This window comes from Anas platyrhynchos, chromosome 6 (assembly GCF_047663525.1).
Source record: "Anas platyrhynchos isolate ZD024472 breed Pekin duck chromosome 6, IASCAAS_PekinDuck_T2T, whole genome shotgun sequence".
Classification (NCBI taxonomy): domain Eukaryota; kingdom Metazoa; phylum Chordata; class Aves; order Anseriformes; family Anatidae; genus Anas; species Anas platyrhynchos.
Genome location: NC_092592.1, coordinates 21,452,864 through 21,478,766, shown reverse-complemented (window position 1 = coordinate 21,478,766; position 25,903 = coordinate 21,452,864). Strand labels below are relative to the sequence as shown.

General features: G+C 42.6%; 1 protein-coding gene across 1 annotated transcript in view; it reads left to right on the top strand.

Moving 5' to 3' along the window:
- Positions 1 to 19,578, top strand: part of ALOX5 (arachidonate 5-lipoxygenase) — a 30,015-nt gene extending 10,437 nt beyond the window's left edge. The window contains exons 4-14 of the mRNA XM_005025227.6: positions 1,005 to 1,127; positions 3,117 to 3,223; positions 6,373 to 6,545; positions 7,292 to 7,438; positions 7,536 to 7,739; positions 7,957 to 8,043; positions 8,435 to 8,613; positions 12,426 to 12,547; positions 14,836 to 14,936; positions 16,878 to 17,048; positions 18,269 to 19,578. Coding sequence (XP_005025284.2) covers positions 1,005 to 1,127; positions 3,117 to 3,223; positions 6,373 to 6,545; positions 7,292 to 7,438; positions 7,536 to 7,739; positions 7,957 to 8,043; positions 8,435 to 8,613; positions 12,426 to 12,547; positions 14,836 to 14,936; positions 16,878 to 17,048; positions 18,269 to 18,448 — 1,594 coding nt within the window. The 3' untranslated portion in view covers positions 18,449 to 19,578. The remainder of the gene's footprint in view (positions 1 to 1,004; positions 1,128 to 3,116; positions 3,224 to 6,372; positions 6,546 to 7,291; positions 7,439 to 7,535; positions 7,740 to 7,956; positions 8,044 to 8,434; positions 8,614 to 12,425; positions 12,548 to 14,835; positions 14,937 to 16,877; positions 17,049 to 18,268) is intronic.
- Positions 19,579 to 25,903: the final 6,325 nt, after the last annotated feature.

Genomic DNA, 25,903 nt, shown 5'->3' with positions numbered 1-25,903 from the left:
AAACAGCAGAGGAAAAGCTAGATCATAAAGATGGGTGGCACAAAATGTTATTTATGTATGCAAAAAGGAAGGCAAAACCACTTTTAATTCCAGGAAAATAGCAATTTGCAGTTCATGTGCATTAACAGACAGTGCCCAATGCAGTCTGTGTGCAGAAGGAGGTTTGGAAATATCATCAAAACCTTCTTTACAAATTGCCCTGCTTTCTTTTGAAGTAAAAATGGGGCACAGTGCAAGATCCTACATTGCCAAAAATGAGTGCCATGAAGGTGAGGCTTTTCTGAGGAGCTGAGGCAAGACTGTGTGTATCTCTGGTAGAGTTGCCTTTTGGAGGAAAATAAATACATGTCTGAGTACGTTAGATGCTAGTCATTTCACAGTATTTTTGGCAAATTTAGGGCTGATAATATTCCTGCTTAGTGATTTCTGCAGTGCCAGTTGGGTAAAGCATCATTTTTATCTTATGGAGGTAGCTGTCTGAGCATGCCTTTGGTCAGCAGAGACTTGTGGTGCAAGTCAGTTACAACCCCTGTGTGCTTCTGTGTCTGTCTTCCTGTGTCTTTCCACTGTACAAATACAATTAACAAAACCTTAACACATAACTGCTTACTCGAAATCTCAGGTTATTCATTTCACACTGTTAGGCTGTATTTCGTGAGGCCAGTGTGCATTACACAGCCGTCTTTCTCTCTGCCCCCTCCCAATAAATTTGTAGCTACTGACATTTTCAACCAAATGTGACAGGTGTTTGGAAATATCACAGATAATAAGATACTTTGGGTTTTGTGAAAGTAGGTGGCCAAGTAGATGCCTTCTATTGTACTTCAGGTTTCTGTAGGTTACTGGTGGGTATTAATGTAGCGTAAGTCACTATTTTTGTCCCAAATGAGTCTGCTGCAAGTTTTCTTTATAGCTGAGTCACAGAAGCAGTGCAGGTGAATGAATGATACAGCTCTCATGCTGGTGAGGTTATGTAGTTAATCCAATCTCTCTTGTTTTCTCAGCTGGAAGGAGTGGCATCCTGGCTTTCCACTGAGCATTGATGCCCATTCTCACAGTGAACTGCCCCGTGACATCCAGTTTGACAATGAGAAAGGAATTGACTTTGTCCTGAACTACTCTAAAGCGTAAGTGTCTGTGGAATTTTGCAAAAACTTTTTTAGTGCAGGATAAGGATGTGTTCACCTTTTATGTTTCATTGAATCTCAAAATTGCATTCTTTTCTCCCAGCTGGACCTGCAGTCAAATAAAATAGGAGAAAAAAAATGAAGGAAGAATTGTCTTGTTTTAAATCAGTTTTTTAAGCTTTTCACTCTTGGAACTGCCTATGCCTCTGCATTCTTGCTAGACTGTTTTGGGTGTAGACAGGGGGAGGAAAGGCTCTGATGAAATGCACAGGAAGAAGAGTCATTGTCATGTTCTACCTTAGGCATCTAACTTAGTGATCAGTGTCACCCACTGAAGATATTCTCTCCTCTGGCTATTTGGGAAAATTAGGCCTTTCAGTCAGATACCAAAAGATGGTATCAGGGTACCCTTGACACCTGGCTGAAGAAAAGCTGTTCGCAGCAGCTCCTCACTTATGTGATGATAGGTGTGGTTAGCCACATGGGAGTGTGTTCTGCCTGTGGCAATAAAGTCACGACCCACCCACTTGCACATCTCATGTCATTGAAAATGGAGTCCAGACTGTTGGGTGAGCCTGAAAAATCCCACTGAACTCTTTGAAATAATACAGGGTTAATGAGGAAAATAGGAGCCCTTTGGCCTCTGAGTCTACTTTGGAGCTGTCTCCCAAGGCCAAGCTGCATCATGCTGTATCAAATGGTGAGGTAGCCTGTGGTGAGACCAGGCTGCTCTAAGATCACCTACAATCACCTACATCTGTGATTCTGATAATATTCTGGTCCTTCCATGTTTTGGAAAGATGTGCCTCCCAGGACATCAGATGGGGGCTTTGACATCAAGCATAGGTCAATAAGAGAAGTAGGGAGCTTAACAGCCCATCTAGCCTCCTTCCCTACCAGTCTGCAACATATTGTCAGAGATCCTGACTCACAGCCAAATAAAACTTGCAAAACATTTAACAGAGTGCGGGGACTTTTGTTGTTGTTTTTATCTTTGGCTGTAAGGGCACATAACTGTGAAATAGAAATCTGAAGCTTTGTTGTAGATAGCCAGCCATTCTGGAGAATTGGTATTACACAAAAGACATTTTCCCAAGGAACAGCAATGTTCTTGACTGGCATGTTTGGTTGAAAATCTACACTTACGTTTTTGGCTGGGTAGACTGAAAAGCTCTGGGGAATTAGTTTGATAGTTCCTATCTAGCTACCCTGTTGTGCTCTGGGGGCTTAGGATAGCTATCTGCACAGCTGAGGTGAAGGCATGGGGTCTTCCTTTAGGTTGGGTGCAGTAGGAAGGAAGACACCTGAGGTGTGTTTGAAAACCCAAGGGCAGGCACAGTGGAACAGTGGACAGGGTACAAGCTTAAGGTACAATGTGAGAGTTGTGAGAGTTATATGGGACTAGGGAGTAGTGGAAAAGAGGAGGGAAAATTCCGTTTCTTGGGACATGCAAAACTGAACTTAGAAAGAAAGAAATATAGCTGGGAGATTCCTTTGTCTGTTGCAGGGTTGGACCTTCAGATGCTGTTGGCAGTGTATAATTCCTTAGATTTGCAGAGTATTAATCATGTGTATTGATAATTATTGGGGATAATTCTGAAGGCTTCAGGTACTTGTATGACCTATACTACCAGCAAGCAGAGACCCTCACCCAGGTTTTTTGCCCTCTTCAGCCATTTCTAATGCAGTTCATTTTAGTGTTTCCTCAGTCTTAGTGTACTGTTTATAACTCCAGGCTTCTGGAGTTGTTCATCCATCAAATTCTGTTTGGGAGGATTTCCTGTGACGCTGTGGTCTTTCTTTGCTCTGTTATCTTCCCTACCCATCTTTGTGCAGTGAATGTGCTTTTCTTTGCACATTTGAAGTGTTAGTGAAAAGTCAACCTTATTCTATATCCACTGTCATCTAATCAAAATAAGTTCTTTCTATTTAATAACAACAAGTTTAGCATTTATGTAGCATTTATTCAGGACTTTGTTTTGTTTTTAGAATGGAGAATCTTTATATCAACCGGTTTATGCACATGTTCCAGTCCTCCTGGAGTGACTTCGCAGATTTTGAGAAGATCTTTGTGAGAATCAGCAACACAATCTCTGGTGGGTTTACCAGCATTTGCTTGTGTTTGCGTCATCAAATGACTAATTTGTTGTCGTGAACATATCTGATTAGGATGGAAGTGGCTGTTCTACACTTCTGTTCTCACATTATTTATCGTAAACAGACTCTAATGTTAGACTGCTGATCATAGTAACAGCCTGAAAGACCAAAAGGTGAAGTTACTGTAGAATCATGGAGCCGTTTGGGTTGGAAGGGACCTTAAAGGTCATCCAGTTTCAAGCCCCACCCCACCACAGGCAGAGACACCTCCCACTAGATCAGGTTGCCCAAAGCCCAATCCAACCCGGCCTTGAACACTTCCAGGGATGGGGCATCCACAACTTCTCTAATTTATGATGTCATACAAGCTAAAACTGCTGGGGATTGCTCAGTGATGTTCTCTGTCCTAAGTTATACCAGAGATAATATAAATGATTGGATATATATAAATATATCCAAAAAATACATAAATGAAATGGGGAAAAAAAAAGAGAGAAAATAGTCTCTTCTGGCTTTTAGAAACCTATTTTTGTGATATGTGCAAGTCCCATTGAACGAATTTTCAAATGTATTTAGCATTTAAACCTGAAGATAGTTTAGTGGGGTTTTCAGAGCATATTAACTATTAAGGCCTTTTTGAAAGTTTGCTTACATATCTCCCACTTCAGCCACCTAAATACATGAAAAATATGCCAAGAGCTCTGTTTGGAAATGTTCTTCAGTAAAAGTTAGTGCTAGGATTAGCCCTCTGGCCTCTTGCATAGTCCAAATTGAAGTCTGTTACCTAACATCCCAGCCATTTGCCTGGTCCTGGTTATGCTTCTGCTAAAGCTCCTGGCTCCTCATTCCAGTTCCGACATGGGGAGGTTACCACTGCCTCAGTTCTGCTGTAGCTCCCCTCTGTCAGTTCTCGTGGGCCATGTGCACCAGTTATAAGGTGCAACTCAAATGCTTTTGGTGGTAAGTTGTTCCTAACAGGGGTCGTTTTGACAGAACTTGTTCTAAGCATGAAAATGCATGCCATCAGTCCAGCAGGTCTGGGGATGGGTTGTGCAGAGCTGAGAATGACCTGGGAGCTGTAGCTTCTTTACCTGGTTCTGCTGCAGACAAAATAGGCCATCAGACCACAACCAGAGGAACCGTAATTCTTACTGGAAATTAGTGCTAGTTAGTGCTTAAAAAGGCTTGCGGCGTCTACCCAAAATGTTACCTCTTAAAAAATGTGTCAGAATTACTGGTGCATACTGCATGAAATGTGGCACTGCATTTACCATTTCATGCTGGCATCTTCTTACTAGAAAAAAATAACTGTGAGAGCCTGAGTTTCACTTTTGTATTCATGCTTATTTGGTTTCTGGAGTATCTTTGGTACTGCTAAAACTTCCACTGATGTAGTATTCAGATACAAAGAGAAAATTCTTCTTTTCTTTAATCCTTTTCAGTATGAAATCTTAGCAGTTATTTGAAAGCTGAGTAAAAGTATTGCAGACAGAATGGGCAGATGGTGTCACTTCTGTAAAGTAGGGCTGGGATGCCATTGATTTGTGAGCCAAACCCAAGCTGATACTATGGCTGGCGGTTATATCACTTGGTTTTATTTTACTGTGTTACTGGATGTAATAGATAAACAGATACTATTCAGTAGTTCCTGTGTGGCTCCTCAAGTGCATGTAAGTGGCCTGTTCTGACTCTGCAAAAGAATATACTTTTCCCTCCTCCTCTGAAGTATTTCCTCTCTTCAGGCTGGCTAAGGACCAGTTAACAAAAATAGGAGGAATTTCTACGGTTTCAGGTATAAAATAAAGCACACAAGGAGTCCAGAGCTATTAAAAGCTAATTATAGGAATTCGTTACATTTAATAAGATTGCTTCCTAAAGTACTTCTAACACAAGGCTTAGATATAATTTATATTTAATTTAATTGATAATATTTCCATGTCCCTGAGGAATACTCCATTTCTGCCAGTTTTAAATTTTTAAGAATCAGTCTCAATTATATTAATGTAACCAAATCTCATTATTTGCAAGCCATACACGGCCAGAAACAGGTTCAAGACATTTTTCAGTCATGCAGTTTCTGTCCAAGGAGATGAGTCATTTTTTACTCCCTATAGACTTCAGACACAGCTCTAAACCCACTGTGCAGAGATGATGTAAATATAAACTTTAAGTAAACTCAACTTTTCTTCCTCTGTTAGAAAAAAAAATGATTTTTTTTAATCATCACTGCATTCCTCCAGGCCTCTCTTTTTCATCCTTTCACCTTTCCTGGAAAAATAAATTGAGTTCAGAAAAAGGTTTTCTGATTTTTTTTTCTGAAAATTTTTTTGAATTAATTTTTTTTTTTTTTTTGAAAATAGGCCATAGTGGGAAATGTTACTTGGTTAAGTCGTTTGTTTTTCCCTTAAAGATACTGATGGAATTTTTTATGTTAATCGTGTTTTTTCTGACTTTGAAGTTGTAGGCTGAAGTGGCAATATAATATTAGGAAACTGAGAACTGCAAGTTTGGAAACATGCAGTATTACTACATATGTAATAGTAAGAAGATGGAGTACCTAAAGCTACCATTTTATTCAGAAGAGTTGTTAATCTAGGTTTATATTAACAATTGAAAAATAAACAAGGAAAAAAAAACAAAACACATATTAAAACAGCCAATGAGTAGCCCACAGCCAAAACCCTTCCCCCCAGGAAGCCCTCACCCAGCTCCAGCCAAGAGAACTGCTCCATTTGCTGCTGTTCTTTCCCTTCCCATGTTGAATATTTCCCTTCCCCTGGCAGTGCCATTATTTTGAGGCTTATTTGTCTGTACCCTGAGAATTTGAAGAGTGAGGTTAAAAAATGCTGTGGAAGACCCGAGAAGGTGGTCTGCAGATGGAGAGAGTATTTTTCCTTGGAATGGAATATTTTACTCTTCATAGCTGCTGTGTATGGAGAAACAAATTATTATCAATTCTGTTCTTCTCAAAGAGAAAAGCAAAGATTGCATTGTCTGTTTAAGTGATTTAAAAAAAAAATCTACTTTGGGAATTCCTTTCTTGCAACTTTCTTTAGTCAAAGTTGCAGTGGAGCATAACAAAAGGTGGAGAGGAAGGCAGAAATTCAAAATGCACTGATACTGAAGCTGCAGGCTCATTTTCCTTTAGAATATGTGATGCAGCACTGGAAGGAAGATTTTATGTTTGGCTACCAGTTCCTGAATGGCTGCAATCCCGTGCTGATCCGGAGATGCACAGAGATACCCAAGAAGTTGCCAGTGACTATGGATATGGTAGAATGCAGTCTGGAGAGGAACCTGACCCTGGAGGAGGAAGTAAAGGTGAGGCTCCAAGTGAAGTTGGACTCCACCTGCTCCTTCTCATGTTCTCTAACATCCCAATCCTGTTTTAGCTGCTTTCAGCTACATCTCCTCTCTTTGGCTGCAGGCCAGATTGCAGAGGTGTCACCAGGAGGTGAAGAGCCCTTTTCAGGGGTTTTGTCTAAAAGGCTAAAAGGTTGGGGAGCTTCAGAAGGACAAAATGTCCTACCCTTGCCTAGAATAATCTTAACCTCTGTCACCTGCAGAGCTGAACTAATCTTCTGAAGAAGGGTTGGCAGGGATGGTGCCTTCCTCTTGTCTGTACAATAAGTATGGGGGATGAAACAGTACGGAACTTGTTCGCAACTTAGTGTCCCCGCTTGAATGCCAAATACATAGCCACTCCTTGCTGAAAGGCTTGCTGTCAGGCTCAGCAGATACAGGTCAGGTAGTCTGTGTAAAGGTGCTTGCTTTGCCAGTGGCAAACATCACCCTTGGGCCACCATGAGCAAGGGTGGGCCTGCAGGGCATACGCCAGTCTCTGGCCAAGACTTAGCAACTTTTGTTCTGAGCCTTGCCGCGTGTGCCTTTCTGTTTTTCTTTCTTATCCTCCCTGTGTGCTTTCTTTTTCCTTTTCCTTTGTCATCTGCCTTCCAGCTGCTGCCCTGCCCTTTTTCTGTCCTTCCCACCAGGAACACTCTGCTGTGTTCTTTCCTCTTGCCCATATCTGTTAAAACACATCAGGCTTTTTTTTTTTTGTTTTCCAGCAAGGAAACATTTTCATTGTGGACTATGAGCTCCTGGATGGTGTGGATGCCAATAAAACAGACCCATGCACAATACAGTACTTGGCTGCACCCATCTGTTTGCTGTACAAGAATCTGGAGAATAAAATTGTACCCATTGCAATCCAGGTGGGGTTGCTGTCAGGGTCTTTAAAGGAGCACATTTCTTATTGTCTCATCTTAAATGTGAATGACTGAGGTTTTGTATTCTTTTCATGTCTTCCAGCTTGGTCAAAAGCCTGGGCCGGAAAATCCCATATTCCTTCCTTCAGACGCCACATATGACTGGCTGCTGGCCAAAATTTGGGTTCGCTCGTCGGATTTCCACATCCACCAGACAGTGACCCATCTGTTACGGACACATTTAGTCTCAGAGGTGTTCAGCATAGCTATGTTCCGGCAGCTGCCTGCTGTGCATCCCCTCTTCAAGGTTGGTTCTTGCATGAGGGATATGTGGAGGTCAGGGAGGTTTTCACATTATCTTTAACAAACCAAAAGTTAAATCCTGGTTGAGATGGTTCAACTAGCTGCCTTGCAAGGCAGCATACAGCTAGCTGCTGTCATCCAGGACATCAAACTCTATACGTGGTTGCTGTTAAGTTCAGTCAGAGAATTTGCTTTCTTTCATTGTTCATCCCATTTTACAGCTCTTGGTGCCACACATGCGGTTCACAATAGCCATCAATACCAAAGCCCGAGAACAGCTTATTTGTGAATGTGGCCTTTTTGACAAGGTAAGTAATCCCCTTTGCATATTTTCATTATCCTTCATGGTTCCCAATGTGTTTTACCTCCTTACCCATCACATACCATGTTGTTTCTTGACCTTTCTACTAAAAGGGAAACATAACCAGCATCATCTGAGACACAGAGGTGGTGAATTCATTTCCTGTTGTGCTAAAGATGGTATCTTTCACCTCAAAGTCACCAGTTCAGAATTGTGTGAAATCTGAATGTCCAATCCTGGACTTCTGCAGTTTGGTACTTTTTGTGTGTGGAAATATGCTTTTCTGCTGGTAAAAACAGATTCACCAATGTTGACTGCCATCTCCTGGGGGTTTGGAAAGCCAACCTCAACATGAAGAAAACATTATCTATGTTCATGTCTTGCCATTCTTCCTGCAGGCAAATGCTACAGGTGGAGGAGGACATGTACAAATGGTTCAGAAAGCAATGAAGGATCTGACTTACAGCTCACTCTGCTTCCCTGATGAGATCAAAGCTAAAGGGATGGACAGCAAAGAGGATATCCCCTACTACTATTATCGGGATGATGGCATTAAAGTCTGGGAGGCTATAAAGAGGTAAGAGACTGTGGTTCTGGAAAGAGCCAATAAAGTCACTGTCCCACAGGGACAACTCTGTTTTCTCACTGCACGCTTTGCTCTTCATCACAGCCTTGTAAACATGGCACCAGCATGTCTTGGTAATGCCTGCACTGGGCAGTAAAGGTGCAACAGGGGATCAGTAGGTTATACTAGCTGCTGCCTTGCACTCCTCTCTGTTGCATTTGGTTTGAATGTTTTCATTGGAATAGATGTGTAATGCCCAGCATCTAATGTGTCTGCTGTACATGTGAATTGTAACTTGTCTGTGGTGGTTCTTCCCTTCAGATTTTACTTCTTCAGGTATAGACCTTTGCTAGGAAACTCCAGTTTGTCCTTTCATGTGTCCCACAGAATCATTAACACATCAGTGCCCACATCGCAACTGCTCACATACGACCTCACAGGCCAAAGGCTGTCAACATCCCTCCCTGTTCTGTTCTTGAGTGACATGCTGGTACCACCACTCCGCACTGAATTTGGTCATCAGGAACTGTGTGTGGTTGGAAAAGAGTGTGTGGACTCAATCTTGCCATAGCAGAGCTGGGAGGACCTGTGAACACAGTGTGCCTTCCCTCACAGACAGACATCCGTCCCCTGAGGAAGTGGAGAGGCAAAACCAGCAGTATGTCAAACAGTAGCAGTGGCGTGGCAGCAACAAGACCCAAACCACAAAGTGAACAGTGTGGTTTTGGAAAGTTTGGGGCTGATGGTACAGAGTCTGGAGGGGAAAAATGAGAAATTCAGAGTTAGCATTGTTTACGCCTAGAGGAGAGAAGATTGAGGGAGGGCTATTCAGAAGGGTTAAATGTTTCTAGAAAGAATTCTTCCCTTTGTCTGTAGTGGAAAAGAAATTAAAGGCTAAAATTACAACAAAGATGATGTTTGCTAGACTTCGGACAAATAACTATTTGATAGAGAGGAGCACTGGAAGAGCTCATCTGAAGAGCCTGTGAGGTCCTCAAATGTGGGGGCTTCCAATACCATTTTAAATAAAGAACTTGGAGGAATGGTGTAGGTAAAGATGATCCTGCCCCAGGGCAGGGAATAAATGACATCACATGGGGCGTTGTGAACCCATCTCGAAAAACACTTATTAGTTCACAGCTCCTGCTGGGTTTCCTATTCAGTGTTTGCTGCTTCTCTCAGGTTTACTTTTGTAAGGGACAGCTGAGCAACTGATAAACAGTCCCTTACCTGCAAAGTCTTCCGCCTAGTTTTGAGCTTGTACTGTGCTGGAGTCTGACAGCCATATTTGTAGCTTGCATCTCATCTGAAGAAAAAATATATAATGAAGCACACACTCTTGAAAGACTGCTCTTTTCAGCCCTGTTTTCTTGCGTTCTGTATTTCAGAAGCCCTGAAATAGGAATTCTATAGGATTTAACAGGGTTAGTGAATTGGAGCTTTGCCTTGCAAAGGGAATTTAACTAGTATTTTTTTAGCTATGCATGAGCCAGGAGAAAACCCAGTGGTCTGTCTGAGCTACGCATATGAGCTTATCAGGGTTCTTGTGGAAGCAGAAGTACAAGTGTGGCTTGCGTGAGAGAGCTGTGTTTTGAAATCCAGTAAACTATCCATTAACCAATTTGAACAACTTTCTTAAAATGCCTTAAAATTGCAAGACCCAGGTTTTGCCAGGAAGGGCAGCAATTCTGAATCTGGAGAGGTCCTGCAAGGCTGCCATGCAAACATAGCTCCTTTTTGGAACTGAAATCGTAAATCAGAATGGACTGCTTTTTTAAAAAAAGTTATTCTCCAATGGCATTTCATTTAACAAGCAATGTGGTTTTACACCATGTATGTTGCTTGCTAAGTATACAGCTGTCTCTGATCCTGTGGCCTTTGAAAAGCATGTTCAGTAAAAATCAGATCATTTGTGTACATGAAGTAGAGTGTTGGTTATATCTTTGCCTCATACGCTTTTTCTGTGTCTTGGCAAGGTGTTATCTTGCGATATTTCCTGCAATTGTTAAGTGCCCATTTGAGGGAAAAGGAAATTATAACTTTTCTGTGGTTGTTTTCATGATGGAGTTTCCCTGCCTGTGTGTGTTTGTTCCTGCCACTCTTCTCTTTCCTGTGTTTTCTAGTGCTAACTGAGATATGATGCCTTTTCAAATACCAAACAGTGCTTAACTCAATTTAGTTTGATTGCTTGTATGTGTTAATTTAGCTGGAGGAAGGTATTACTCTGCCTCAGATGTGATTGAGAGATTCTTCATTAAGTATTTGGTTTATAAATGGTGTGAGTAATGCTCTTTAGAGCACATGATGTCCAGACCCCTGAGTCCACAGTCATGCATCTGGTCACCACAAATCTGTGTGAGCAGTGCCCTTTAGGGTGTGTGATGCCCCTGAAGACACTCTGAAGGGGTGTCAGTCTCCACTCTTTTGATGAAATAACTTCTGTCTCCACCATCGCTTCATAGGAGGTAGGTGGTTTAGCCTTAAGAAAAGTGCTAAGTCTGTCCCTCTAGAAACACTGAGGGTAACACAGCAAATTTTTAAATCTCTGATAGTCAGCTTTTTTTTTTTCTGATCTAACTGCAGATCTTGGCAAAAAATATTGCTTCCCAAAGACCTTATCTACACTTCATATCCAATTTGTGTTTGCATGGAAGGGGGGCTAAAGTGTTGCTGCTGCATAAGACAAGGATTACCTTCTGTATGCATTTGGCACAGATGCCAGGTGACGGAGGCACAGGTCAGGCAGGGCAGCTTTATCTCTGCATGTTGCAGGATTTTTCTTTTTATTTGGTTTCCGATGGAAGCAAAAATTACTAAAATCCTTTCTGTTTGTGCAGTTATTTGTCTGTCTGCCTCCACAACAATTTTTGATTTGGTTGGCTAACAGAAACCACATACAGGTTTGTGAAGGTCTCCAAATAACTACAAATTGATAGCTTATTAGAAGAGAAGTCTGGATTGGATAACAGTTCTTAATCTCATCAGTAAGCTTCTGCAGTCAAATGTTTCACCCTAGGAGTTGTTGTCAAAATATTTAGAAAGAGATTATAGGTACCTGCAGAGCTAACAGAATTTCTCAGCACAGCACATTTAATCATGAGATGCACATCTGCAGGAAATCAGGCTTTTCTGTTTTCACTGCTTCCAGAACCGTTTCTGTTATCTTAGTGTTTTCAGAGCTTTTCTCCCAGAGGGGAGTTAGCATGGGCAGGCTGTATAGAAGGAGGGATTGTGAGAAGAGGGACTGAACAGCAAGGAGATGTCTGCTGTGTGCTGTGGGCATGGGAAGAAGCTCTAGCCCCTGTTTTGTCCCTAGCAGTAATATCCTGGGCCACCTCCACTTTAGAGCATACCACCTGAGTTTTGTGAAAAGTACATGTGGTAGGAGGAGATGGGCTGTCTGAACGATATTCAGGAGCAGCTTTGGAGTGTCCCCCATATCACAGCTTGGGAACCCTTGCTTGCAGTGCAAGAGCCACATATAGAATGCACAGAAGTCTGTGCTAAGTGAAGGACATGGACATGAGGAAGAGGTCTGGGCAGGAGCAAAGCTCAAGTAAGAGAGTAAGGAGCACAGGGAAGCACTGGAACTGGTCAGGGTATAGAGTATGGTCTAGAGCCTTTTTGGTGGAGCAGGAATGATGCTGCAATTAGAAATGACTGCACTCCCACTGCTTTTGGGAGCATGTTGAGTCCTGCTCTTCCCTCCCTTATTCTTCATGCAGTGTCCATCCTCTCTGCAAGCTCAGCAGAAGGCCTTCGGGAGTGGCAGGCTTTCTTTCCGCTTTTCGTTTCGTCTTGTTCATTTGTTCCTCTATCCGCAGTTTTGCAGAGGATGTGATTCACATCTACTACGAGACCGACGAGGTGGTGTGTGAAGATGTGGAACTCCAAGCCTTCGTCAAGGACATTTACATGTACGGGATGAGGGGCGTGAAGGCTGCAGGTAATGTACCTGGCCAGGTCTGCAGCTTGTCAGGTCACTAGTGACAGCAAGGCTGTTTGCACAGCACATCTTGAACTGTTGGAGAGCCTCTCCTTTGGCCCAAAGACTCGCAGTTTTATGGGAGAGACCCTGGATCAGGTCCTCCTTCCCTCCCTCAGGAAACTACTCATTCCTCTTCCACAGATTCTCACCATAAGCTTGGGCAACACATGTAATCTCTCTTTACATGGGGGATTGGATCTTTGATCTTCTCTGTTGAGGCTGTAAGCTTGTCAGGGGAGGGGCTGTCTTTATGTGTTGTTGGCACCACCAGACAGATTGTGATAGAAATCCCGAGGAGCAGTGATACCCCCTTGAATCCTGCCCTACAAAGCTTGCATCAAATAACAAGTAAGAACCTCCCCAGAACTGTCATGCTGCACTTCGCATTTGTTTAGCTTACTAGTTGTGGCCAAGCTATTCTTTTCCCTTCAAGAGAAGGGAATAATTCTCATAATTCGTTAGAGGTGTTTTCTTTTGCTGTCTCCTCTTGCTGCCTCTCATTTCTTGCAAACCATTACTTGACTGTAGGAGCTCTCACCTCTAATATGGCCCTGTTCTTCCACATAAGTTAATACTCTCCAGCCTTTTCTTCAACGTGTTATTTTCTTCCACCCACATATTTTGTCCAAGAGGATTTTCAGGAGCTAATGCATGTGGGTGGGGATTCTTCATACTGTCCTGACTGACTTAAATCTGGAAACACCTTTTGGCTGGTGATCTGTGTCAGATTGCTTTGGCATTACATGCACATATATTTATATGTGAGAACTCCAGGCAAAACTCTGATGTTCCCATTCATTTTAACAACCTCCTGGAGCCTACATGCCTGGACAAGTACAGGCTTGAATGATACCTCGTTATTATCATTTTAACTTCTCCAGCTGTCTCTTAGGGCTTAAATAGCCTGCTAGTAGGAACTTTATGCTTGACCTTAGCATCTGGACAGGGGACAAGTAGCAAGCCTGTCCAGGGCTACAGCTGGAGTGGGACAGTACAAGTACCACTGGCAGCAGGACTGCCACTATAGGTAGGAAAATTTCCAGGCCTGCAGTATCACTTGGCTGCACTGCTGCCACCCAAAGGATTGGGTCAGAGAGAGCAGGGTGACCTGTCTGGGTTTGTAAAGAACAGGATGGGCATAAATGGGGGGTGCTGTTGCACCCTAGACTCCCTTTCCAGTCTCCACTTGTGCCCAGGGAGCACTGCTCTGACTGGGAGCACGCTGAGCCCCTTTGAAAGATGAGCACAGTGTGCTGAGGATAGGAGGGTGCAAGAAGCAATGGTATATCCTCTCCTCTTTGGGTTTGGTGGCTGGCCAGAGTTATCATGTCCTCTTGCCCCTGTCAGGTTGAGTTCACATCTGCATCTGGTTCATGGTGGAGATGTGGCAGCAGCAGGCACAGGCAGGCTGGGCAGAGGCAGCTCACCCCAGGATGCTGTCAGCTCTCTAGGTATCCTGGGGCCTGTGGTCATGCTGGGCTGGGACAGCGACAGGGGGAAGAACACAGGACCATGATGTAATGAGGATAGGAGAGACGCAGGCTTGAGTGTGCTTTGATGACAAAATATTTCCTTTGTACCCGACTATTCCTTTCTTCCTTTTTGTATAGCTGTTTCATTATTCTTCTCTCAAAGACACCTTGATGCAATTATTTCTGTTCCTCATTCTGCTGTTTCTGTTTCAGAAGTTCTCATTTCCTCACTTCCCTTTTCAGCAAATAAGCTCTCCCTGCACTCCTTCTTACAGAACGCTTGGTTGCTGAGCCTCGGACCTTTACAAACACAAGCACGCACAGAGTTGCTCCTTGGCGTGAACTTTCCCTGCTTGCATTGCAGATGGAAGAAAAAGGGAGCACCTGAGGCCCCTGCCCTGTGGACTCTCTGGGTTCCTTGCTGCAGGGTAGGTAGGGTGAGAGGACAGGGAATACCATATATTCTAAAGGTATAATTGCGCCTTTCCCTTAAGGAATGCCCCACGCTTTGCAAGCAGTAGCGATGCCTCACAAACCTGAATGGGGTAAGGTAGGATCACTCTGTTTTTATGGCTGCACAGCCAGGATGCAGACATGTTGAACAACTCCTGATAGAACACATTGCAGAACCATAGCAGAGTCAGAAAGAGAATGCCCTGCTTTTCAGTGACAGTTGCTGGTCCTCTAACTCATGTCTTGACTCGCTGAGTGCTACTGTGTAACTGGAGTGTTTCATGGCTGGGTTACTTCAGTTACTTCTTCTCTGTCATTCAGGGTTTCCTAAGATGATCAAGACACGCGAGAAGCTAGCAGAATATCTCACAGTGATAATATTCACCACATCAGCCCAGCATGCAGCTGTGAATTTTGGACAGGTAGGAATTTCTGGGAAGACTGTTCTTCTTTCTGGTCTGGGAGATGCATCTACTGGGGCAAGGTCTGAGAAGTGCTTGTTAGTAGATGAACAGCTTTACATAGTTCTTCCTGGCCAAAATAACTGCAGGGCAACTGCATATCCCTGTGAAGGTTGTGCAAGGACCAATGAAGGAAACAATTGTTTTGGAGGCTTTTGTAATTATTCTGAGAAAGACATTCTGAATCTTACGTAGGTACCAAAGCTCAAGTCTGGGGGCTATAACTACTATATTATTTTATATTTAACTTTTATTATGGGGAACAGGTTTTTTGTTGTTGTTGTTTGTTTGTTTGTTTTTAAAGCATTTAAATAGGTTGCTAAGACCCATTTCAGAAACGCTGAAGGGTTCAGCTGCATAATCTGGCTATCACAGCCCCATACCTGCCTGGATGTGTGCTGGTAGTCTGTGGCTCAAGATGCAACAAAATGCAAAGAGTTACACTAAGTGGCTTTGCTTTGCATTTTCCATGAGGGCATGCATGGGTGACTACCATGAGTAGCTGTTGTAAGTAGTATATCCTTATATCCCTGAGGATCTTGGCTTTTTTTGATTGTTTATGGTCAGGTTTTTAAAAGCAGCTACATGCTTAATATTCCCAGTGCACAGATAGGGCATTGCTGCTCATTTCTCGTGTTTGTGATCCAACTGGCAATTTCTCTGTGATGTTTAACGTGTCATATGCTGATAGTCTGTGTTATCCCTTCACTGACACACATCCACCCTGAAATTATAGTGGCAGTCTGCTTTTCAAATGCTGTTTCTCCTAGCATCAAAGCATTTTGGAAAACAGACTTCACAGCCAGAAGCAAATCTCTTTGTCAATCTCTTTTGCACAGAGCTTTCTTTGGTACATATTCTGGCTTCAGGCACAGATAACCTCACAGATATGCAAGAAGACCCTTTTCCCAAACATACCCTACATCACTCTCCCATGCTGACCCTCCTGTCCTCCCCTACAGCTCAGAAGCCCCCAGAGCAGGTCTAGAGCCAGGTGTTAAATGAACCCACGCTGTTCCTGTGCCACAACAGTGACTGGGGATCTCTGCAACTGTTTGCTTCAAATCCACCGTTACATGCAATCCTCTCTTCAGAGACTGAGAGAGGGAGTTTGGCATGCAGAGGTTATTCAGCTTGTCAGCAAAAGGGTCTTCAGCCATAGGAAAAAAATGGCAGGGAGAGAGGTCTGAGGAGATGGCTGTGCAGTGTGGAAACAGACTGAGAACAGTGTAAGCATGGCACCCAGCTGAAATGGGACTTAGCATCAGGCATGGCAGGGAATATGTATGAAAATAATGAAAAACTACTTGGAAAAGAAGGGGTAAAGATAACTGCAGCATCTCAGATGACAGCAAAACTCAGGGTCATATCTCAGGCAAAATAAAATGAAGCACCACCATTCCACAACATTGGAGCAGCCCAGGAGTGAGACTGAGTTCCCAGTCTGGTGCTCAGCATATCCATATGCCATATTCACCATCAGCTGCTTCTCCAACCACCTTTCCCCAGTAGCCTGGCAAGGAAACGCTGGCTTGTGGCCATGTCTCCCTCTGAGTGGGTGCCTGTCAGGAAACCAGAGCCCTGGTTTGACAGTGCCCCAGCAGGAAGTGCGCATGTAAGCTCAGAGATGTGGTACTGGAATCACAACCCCAGTAACAAAGATTATCAGCAAATCTGGGGATCTAAGAAGATGCATTATGACTGGGGGAAAAAAAAATCTCCTCAAAACACAACAAAAACTGCAGGCTTGTTTTACCACAGTACTGAGTATCTTCTCTTTCTTGAGGGGCTCATATTACAGAAACAAAATCCCCAGGGCCAAGACTTAAAATTTTCTGTGCAATGTTCCTAAATGGCAACCAGCCACTATAGCTTTCCAATGTGCTTTCTTGCCTTGTGCAGTATGACTGGTGTTCCTGGATTCCCAACGCCCCACCAACAATGCGCTGCCCTCCTCCGACACAAAAGGGAACAGTCACCATCGAGCAGATAGTGGAGAGCCTGCCAGACAGGGGACGTTCTTGTTGGCATCTTGGAGCTGTCTGGGCCTTGAGCCAATTCCAGGACAATGAAGTAAGTCAACTTCCCTTCTCCTGGTGGATGTAGGTGAGACCCCAGGGACCATGGCAAGACCCCCTGTCTGCATGAGACTGTAATGCTGCTCCTGGCTCTGTGTTTGAATTCAGCATGAGGAGATGTGTGGGTTTGCCCTTGTTCTGACAGATACAAGCCAGCTCTGAGCAAGAAGTCATTTTTATTCTGAAGCTGTGTTTCAGCCAAAATGAAAGTTTCTGAACTCAGGCGTGGGGTTACCGAGTAAGGATGCTGGTGTGGGAGGAAGAGATTTGCTGGGGCACAAGAGTTTTCTTCAATCCTTGCCCCAGTAGAGCTGGTAGAGAAGCTGTTGGCACTCTTTGTCCTTTCGTGTCCTGTCCATTTGGAAAATCTGCCCCAGTGCCATGTGCAGTAGAGCTGTGGCTTGTGCCTGGCTAATGTGGACTGAAAAAAAAAAAAAAAACAAAACTGTAGGAAGCTTTGTAGGCATGGTCTATAGACATTTCCCTCATGTAAAATGATTGTAGGTTGTCTCACCCAAGGGCTGTATCTGGATGTCATGTTTTGAAGTCTTTAAATGGAAGATACAGATGAGAGGGTACTTGATTTGAAGTTTCTCTCTAAGGATAAAGCAGATCTCAGCTGAGAAGCTAGTAGTATGGGTAGTCTTATGGGAAATAGTTACCTATCAGCTCACCCTTAGAATCCAAACTGACCAAAGCAACTGTACAGCTGAACTTCAAAGGACAATTTTAAGTCAGAAGTAACTTTCACTGTCAAAGAAGCAGTCGTCATCTTTTCTCATCCCTGGCTGTTCATTCTTCTCCCATGCTGCTCCTTCCTTTAGCAGCACAACTGTTTGAGTGGCTCTGCAGGGATCTGGCTTGGGAATCTGGTCTGGCTGACCACTAACCTTAAAAAAAAAAAAGGGCTGATTTTTTGAGTGGATCAGTTCCTTGCAGGTGGAGATGGTTCCAAATAATCACCTGTACCAGCATTGTAGACAGAGACATGCAAGGATGAGAAGCAGCAACCAGGGTGGGAGGGAGAACAGGACAGCACCTTTCACTGTCAGTGCTACTGTAGGCTAGGTTAATAGTGATTGTACCTAACAGTAGCGTTCCTGAAGCTCGGGGTGTGTGTTCTACTGGGTGAGGTAACATTAAGACAGAACAGTATTTTGCTTTTTTGTTTTGTTTTAAATCTCAAAGCATGATTTCTTGGTGTTTTCCAATTAGCTGTTTCTAGGCATGTACCCAGATGAACACTTTGTGGAGAAGCCGGTGAAAGAGGCCATGGCAAAATTCCGCAAGAATCTGGATGAGATTGTCAGCACCATCACCGAGCGCAACAAGAGCAAAAAGCTCCCTTACTATTACCTTTCCCCAGACCGCATTCCCAACAGTGTTGCTGTTTGAGCAGATACCCAGGAGAGCTCAGAGGAGTGTAAAGCTAATGTATGCTCTCCTGTTACATATGCTTCTTTCTCACAGTGACCTTTTAGAAATGGATAATATAACAAAGATACCCTCTCCATCGGAGCTGATCCATAGTCTATTTTGGGTTTCAAAACAATTATGACTGACCTTACTGAAAAGCGAGTTGGCAGCTCCTTAGGTCAAATTTATTACAAGCTTATTTTTCCAGGATTGTTGTACTCTTTAGAAACATGTTTCTGTTAGTTTTCCATTTTCCAGTCAAAACAATGAAATCACAGAAATTGTTGGTTTCAAGCTGAGCACCACCACGTTACATGTGAGAATTGAACAGTAACAGTAAAAACTGAATGAAGATGAGTGTCTTCATATTCCTCATGTCACTCATCTTACTCAATGAAAATAGTATCAGGAGCAATAAGCAAGTCATGTTTTAAAAATCCATCCTATTTTCAATAGATGACGCTGGTTACATAATATCATAAACTTCAAAGTTTAATCCGATTAAAAGGCAAATGTTAAATATTTTCACTACAACTTTGAATGCTTCCATCAAGATGAAGGTAGAAGCAGGACATTTTGATAACATATCTGAGGGGTTTTTTATCACTTCCTTACTGAGTTCATGTGAAATTATAAAACCTGATTCATAGGAGATGAAAACTTTTTACCTGTATGGACGTATGTATTTTCTACATAAAACTAGCAAGGTTTGTTTCAGCCTCTGCCAGCAGAGTTTACTGTCATTGATACATATGGACAAATATTTTGCTTAGCACAGTAACAAGTAAAGACTTAACAGTGCTTATGCTCAATTTCTGTTTTGTTGCTGAGGCAGCTGGGTTTTGTGGATAGTTCCTTTTGTTTTGTGGGGAAAAAAAAGGCTACATGTATACAAAATATGGAGAAGGTTTAAGTGACAGTTTGTAAGAGGAATCCTTGGATTTGTCCAAGTAATCATCATCTATTTCACCTGAGAAAGTCATTTTTTTATTTCATATATTTTTCAAAGAAATTATTCATTGTAGTGGTGTTGTAAACCTGCAGTGTGTTTTTTCAATAAATAAGAAAGCTTCATATGCTAATAAAACAAAACTGAACAAGAAAATCTAGCTTTTACTTCTTAGCTCAATTTCTAATGCTGTATGTTTTGAAAATCTTTCAGGAATATGCACAATGTACTGTGTAGCAAAATGAAGCTTCAGCACTTCAAGAAATGCAGTTATTTCTGTCTTTCATGTGAGTTTCAGAAAAGGGTATTACTGAAGTGAATTTCCTTTCTGTTTCACAGCTGATTTTAGACTCTGTACAGTAGTCTGATTCCCTTTTTCTCCCACCAGCTGAAGAGTTACAGCAAAAATGTGGAAAGTGAGACCACTTCCTTTTCTTGAGGAAGTACATATTCTTTTTACCACAACACGTAAGAAGTGATGACTGCAGACACCAAGGCATGCGATTGCTTAGTGACGTTGAAATAGTACCTGGGGATCAGAGAACATAACATGTGAGCCAAAAAAAAACACACAACCAACAACAACAACAAAAAAAACACACCCCTGAATTTCACAACAAACTGATGCAATATATCCAACTTACTAGCCCTTATATATGTTCTTTGCCTGTGTAAAGTGAATGTCCTCTTGCCTCAGCTTTTATATGATAATGATCTGTATGGTCAAGCACCTGTCTAGGAAAAATATGGGAAGAGAGGCTGATGGCTGTTCTCTTGTATCTGTTCCCTTGCATTCCAGCCTGTGGACCTGGGGGACACAAGTACAGCTGATGGGAAGCATGGGGAATTGATTGTAAAACTTTGAAGGTTGATATTAGCAGCCTGACTCAACTGCAGCCGAGGTTGTGGAAAGACGGGAGGAGGTTATAAGTGTAAAAAAAAAAAAAAAAAAAAAAAAGTGCTCACTCTTCAGATGGGTGTGGGTCATGCACTCAATGTGAGATAGACAAGGAATGATGCACGTTGAACAGTAGTATCTAACAGTACTTGAAAGTCAATGGTATGTGTCTTGGCTGGATGGCTGTTTTTGCTGGCCCAACCAAACAAATTTAACCCGACTTTTCAGCTTGAGCTTCCTTGCTGTCTTTCCCAATTGTGGTGACTCTCAGTTGACTGGGAGACGTCCTCTGCAAATGTCCTGGCAGAAAGTTGGGAGACTCAGTTGTCTCTGCCCTTCCTCTTGGCATTTGGTCACAGAAGACTATGCTCCAGCTGTAATACATGATTAATGCTAGTGAGAAAGGGATGGGGAAGTGTTGTTGGAAGCTTTCCCCCTTAGGCAGAGTGAGACTTCAGTTAATTTCCAGAGCTTTCTTCTGTGTTGCATGAGAGAGGCCTCTCCCAGTCACCAGCCCACTCAGGTTGCCATCGCTTTGTCACGTTTCTCTGCCCAAGGGGAGTGCCTGATCCCTGCTTACACTTACAGTTTGGTTCTAGAGGGCAGACATCATGTTCAAGGCTGGGCACTCAGAATTCTTTGCTCTGTTGCACACAGGGCAGAGCATGGAATAGTCCCCAAAAGACCTGTTCATGAACAGTAACTTGTAATCAGCAGTTGACCCTTCCAGCCACAGTAGCAGTTAAGTGGTACCTTAGGAAATAATTGCACATGCTATGATGGTAGCTCAAAGTGCTTGGTTTATCTTATTTGTACTATAAACAAGCATAAATACTGCAGAAACAGGGCTGGTAAGTTTGGAGGTTAATTGAGTCATGGGTTTTTATGGCTAGAAGATGTATTTATGATTGCTTAGACTGATCTCAGCATAACACAGGTCATTGTGTTTCCCTGAAGGATTTTTCTTTTCAAATTCAACAGGGGATGCTTTAACTAGTAAACTATCTTCACTGAAAACTCATGATTTACCAAAGTACAGGATTCACCCTTTTTTCACTATTCTCACTGGTGATTCCCTCTTGCTCTTAAAGTTACGTGACATGTTTCTTGTGTGCACGCATTCAGTTTTTCCTTCTTGCAACAGACAGCTTCTTGCAGTAGCTTTGTGTGACTGAAGATCCTTCTCTGACTTCTTCCCTTCTACATCCTTCCCCTTTCCTTTGCTACACTGAGTAGATTTAATTTCCTGGAGCCTTTTGTTGTAAGAATTTCTTTAAATCTGTTATCAGTTCACATGATATCTTTATTAACACTCTGGACAGCTGACAGCTGCCATGATTTAATGGTTATTTCAGTTATTTCCTAGGTTGGAATTCCCTCTGTTTGTAACTATATATCTGCAGTTTGTCCCTGGATTTAAGTCTCTGATGTGTCAAATAAAACCACGGGTTGCTTGCTTACAGCCAGCAGCTCAAGAGATCCAGACCGGATGCAGATCTCAGTGGCCCAGCCTCACCAGTTCCAGTTATGAGGGCACTGTTGTGTTCCTGTGGTTTATCAGCAACCTCTTCCTTGCATCAGCTTCAACACTCAAATCCAGCTGCTGCCGCCTCCCCCAGCCTGTGATCTCTGCTAAGCTGGTAGGTGGTAGGAACCCAATTTGAACACTGCAGCTAGCACAAGCTGTGGACTCCAAGTGCAGAGGGCATGGAAAGTCAGGGTAGGTGCATTGCATCAAGGAAGCTTTGTCTCCAGGATCTTGCCTGGGGCAGGAATGCATGCACTCAAACACTCTTCAATAACACATCAGTATGCAGGGGAATGGAGGAGCTATGTGCTTACCAGCTTGTCTTCATGTATATGCAGTTGCATATATACAGAGACATAAATATATCATAAGGATACAGGCAGGTGACTTGAGAGGAAGTGCAGGGTGATGAGGCAAATCATCACAGACACAGGAGGGACTTCAGGTGAGCAGAAAGTTGCTGTCCATGTTTTGGGGTTTTGGTATCTAAGAGGTTTTATAAAAGGTTAGACAGGCCCTCTCACAACTGTGAGAAATTTAATGCCATCTTGAAAGGTGGTGCACATCACAGAATGTATGTCAGCTATGCAGGCAGAGGGAAAGTATCTGTGGAGATCTGTCCATAGCCTCCAAAAAAATTAGAGGCAAAACTCAGAAAAACAAGGGTGCTAGTTCTGTGATCTGACCACAAGGCCTGAATTTCCTTTCTGTATCGCTAGAGTATCATTACAAAGCTAAAGCTGATGATTTGGTTGTCTGGATGCATGGACAAAATAATGGATAAAGTACTGTTTGTCTTCAGCAGTGGCAGGAGAGAATAGGTTTGCTAGTTGAAGAATTAAACTCCAGCCTGAATATTCCTTTATCTGACAAACACTGGGAAGGGTGGCTGTCCTATGCAGTGGCATGGGGATGCTGAAGAAAGTATTCCTGCTACTGACAGAGCTCCCCAGATACCAGAGATGTACAGTTTCAGTTTCTGTGAGCTCTTAACACAACTATATAAACATATACTTCTTTTCATATTGAATGGGTATACAATAAATTGCTTTGAAAGGGAGAGTGGAAAGGGAAATGCAGCTGAAGTAGTCATTTTGGGCTGCTTTTCACAGATCTGTGCTATCACTTCTAAAACTAGAAGCAAAAGAGTGGTTTAAGTGCTTGTTTTTTTTTGTTTGTTTGTTTTTTTTGTTTGTTTGTTTTAAGCATAAATGCAGAATTTTAGACATATTATGCCTTAATGGATTCTCTGTAGCCATAGAACAACACAGCAAACACAGAGGTGTGTGTGGAGAGTATTTTGGAGGTTATGAGGAATGTTATGACAGCTGACCTGAAGTTATCATTGTGGTCAGAAAATAATGTTTATGGCTAGTAGTTGTGGGCAAATTCTTTCCCAAAGCGCAAGAGGGTGGCAATAATATGTTAAAAACTGATCTTTTGCCAGCCCTGGAAAAAGCCACCAAAATAAGCCCTCCTGTCTCTTAGTCCTATTCTTCAGTGGAGCTGGTAATCTTGTTCATCATAGTTCTGACCACTAGGGCCAACACCGTCTCACTGAAGTGTCTTTGTTTCACTGCAACAACCAGTCCTCATTCACTCTTTGCTGTACATGCAGTCAGCTAATTGGATATGGTGTGGTAACTTGTGCTCAGTACTTCTGCCTTTGCATTGGAACACCTCTTGGTTTCAATGCATGCTTAGATGGAATGGCATGTAGAAGCTCCTTGGAGTGCACATCACAGTACAGAAGATCTACTTGTCTGAAGCTTTCTCACTGTTCCTCCTGGCCTACTCCTGGTACACAGGCTGTACCAACAGCACTGTTAAAGGACAGCCCTTACTGATAACGAGTGGGAATATCATTACCGAGATGTTGCCATCTACTTAGCTGTATCTGATATGAATGTTGCCTCATCACACTCAGTACTTCTGGTTTTGCATGCTGGGTGCCCTTCTGCTTGAAGCAGATGGTAACAAACAAACCTATGGGGGATTCTGAACAGGGTATTCACGTCAGCCCTCAGTGTGGAGGAAATATCATTTTACTCAGCGCCTCACCTGCTCTTGAGATTTCCCAGGAGGAAACTAGACGCTTTTCAGGTTATCTGGCATTAATGTCCAGAAACCAGAACTTTGAGAGTGTTATCTTCTGCTTCATATAAAACAAAGAAAGATCTCTTTGACTCAGACAAGGCCAAAATAGTAAGAGTTTAACATTTTAGGTGACAGAGAAATGTGTAAGTAGCTAAAGTTCCTAAACACTGCGTGGGACTGAGGGTAGTTGTAGTAGGTTTCATAAAGTTTATGCTCACAGTCAGTGAGAGCAGGAAAAGTCAAGTTGGATGAAGTCTTCCCAATGTCAACAGATCACTGAATGTCTATACAAAATACCTAGGTACAGCCTTAGGTTCAGTAGGATAAAAATGTATCCATTCATTGGTATTCAGTGCCTCCTGTGGAGCTCTCCTCTAGTTTTCACCTTAGGGGTTGCATCCTGCACTAGAAAGGCTGTTGGCTTTGCTACGCAATCTACACAGCAATTTTCTGTGGTGTTTTTGTTTGTTTGGTTGGTTGGTTTTGGTTTTGTTTTGTTTTTCTCTAACATTAAATTTCCTAGTTGAACATATGCAAGTGGTGAACAATGCCTGAATGCCTTCAGTGCAGTGGGAGAAATAGTAGGTAAGCTGTTGTCCACGTAATTTCCTGTAAGAGCTGGGTTGGAATTTGATATCCTAGTTTTAACATCTGTGCTTTGGTAGGTTTCTGTCCAGTTCCAAATTCAGCCTATCTGGTGAGCACAACTAAAACTTACATGCAGCAGCCTTTTAACTTCAGTTCTGTGGTGTTTAAAATCCACTACTTGGTGATTAGGCCAACTCTGTAATTGAGTAACTGAATTCTCACCTCAGAAAGCCAAGAAAAATGTAAGACGTCAATAAAGTTGGCTTGTTAATAAGCTGTCCAGTTCTTGGAAGACCTCTGTCAAAACTAAGGTAGCTCCATGAGATGGCAAGTGAACCTGCCATGTTTTACTTATCTATTGCAGGAAGAAACAAGATACAGAGTTTCTTGATAAGTGAGTGCAAAGTTCTTATCTCCACATTTTCTAGTACTTAACTGGACTGAAGTCAAGAATGGGTGAAAAAAATTATAAATAAAAATAAACTAAGGACAAAACCATGCTCCAAATCAGACATATGTCCAGAACACTTTACCACACTTTGCAGGAACTAAACCCCAGGTGGATTTGCTATCAGACACCAGCATTTTCCACTGTTTTCCCAGGCAGCTCCTGATAAAAGGGATTTGGCTTTGTGCAGAGAGGAGGAAAAGAAAAGGAATTGGCAATGGGAAGAATCAGGGAGGATGTTTCATTCTGTCTATAAAATCCACGTTCTAGATATAAGAATGTGAAGGAGCAGACATCCTGGTGGGGCTTGTGGTAAATAATATACCTTTTTTTTTTTTTTTTTTTTTTTTTTTTTTTTTGTGGAGGCAGTAAAATATATACCACTGTCCTAATCGCTGAACTCCTCAATGATTTTACAGGATAGATGAATTTGTCTCTGGCTTTGCTGACTTTTTCACTCCTTCCTTCCTGACAAGCTACCTGCAGGATGAACGGCACTGTTCGGCTCACCTCCCTGAATCCAGGCTGCTTGTACTCTTTGGTGTATGGGAACTGCAAGACAAATGTGCTTGGGAAGAACATCACTCAGCGAGACTAGTTGGCAAGTTCAGCCAAGATCCCACTGTAAGCAGATAGGTATTCGTTGGTACCAGCTCTGCTTTTCTTTCTTTTTAAGCCACTTAACTGCAGATGAGTTAATAGTGTATTCACCTACTCAGACTGCTGCTAGATCTGTTTTACAGGTGTTGCTCCTGCAGTTTATTTTCATTTCCATAAAGACCAGGCCTTGTGACTGCAGATTTGTTTCCTTTTTGCTTACTTGACTCTTGACAACATTCAGAAACAGAAAGCCATATGAAAGAGTAATTAGTGCTCCCTCAAGTTATCTGTGTTTCCAGGCCAATAATGGAATCAGGTTATCTAGG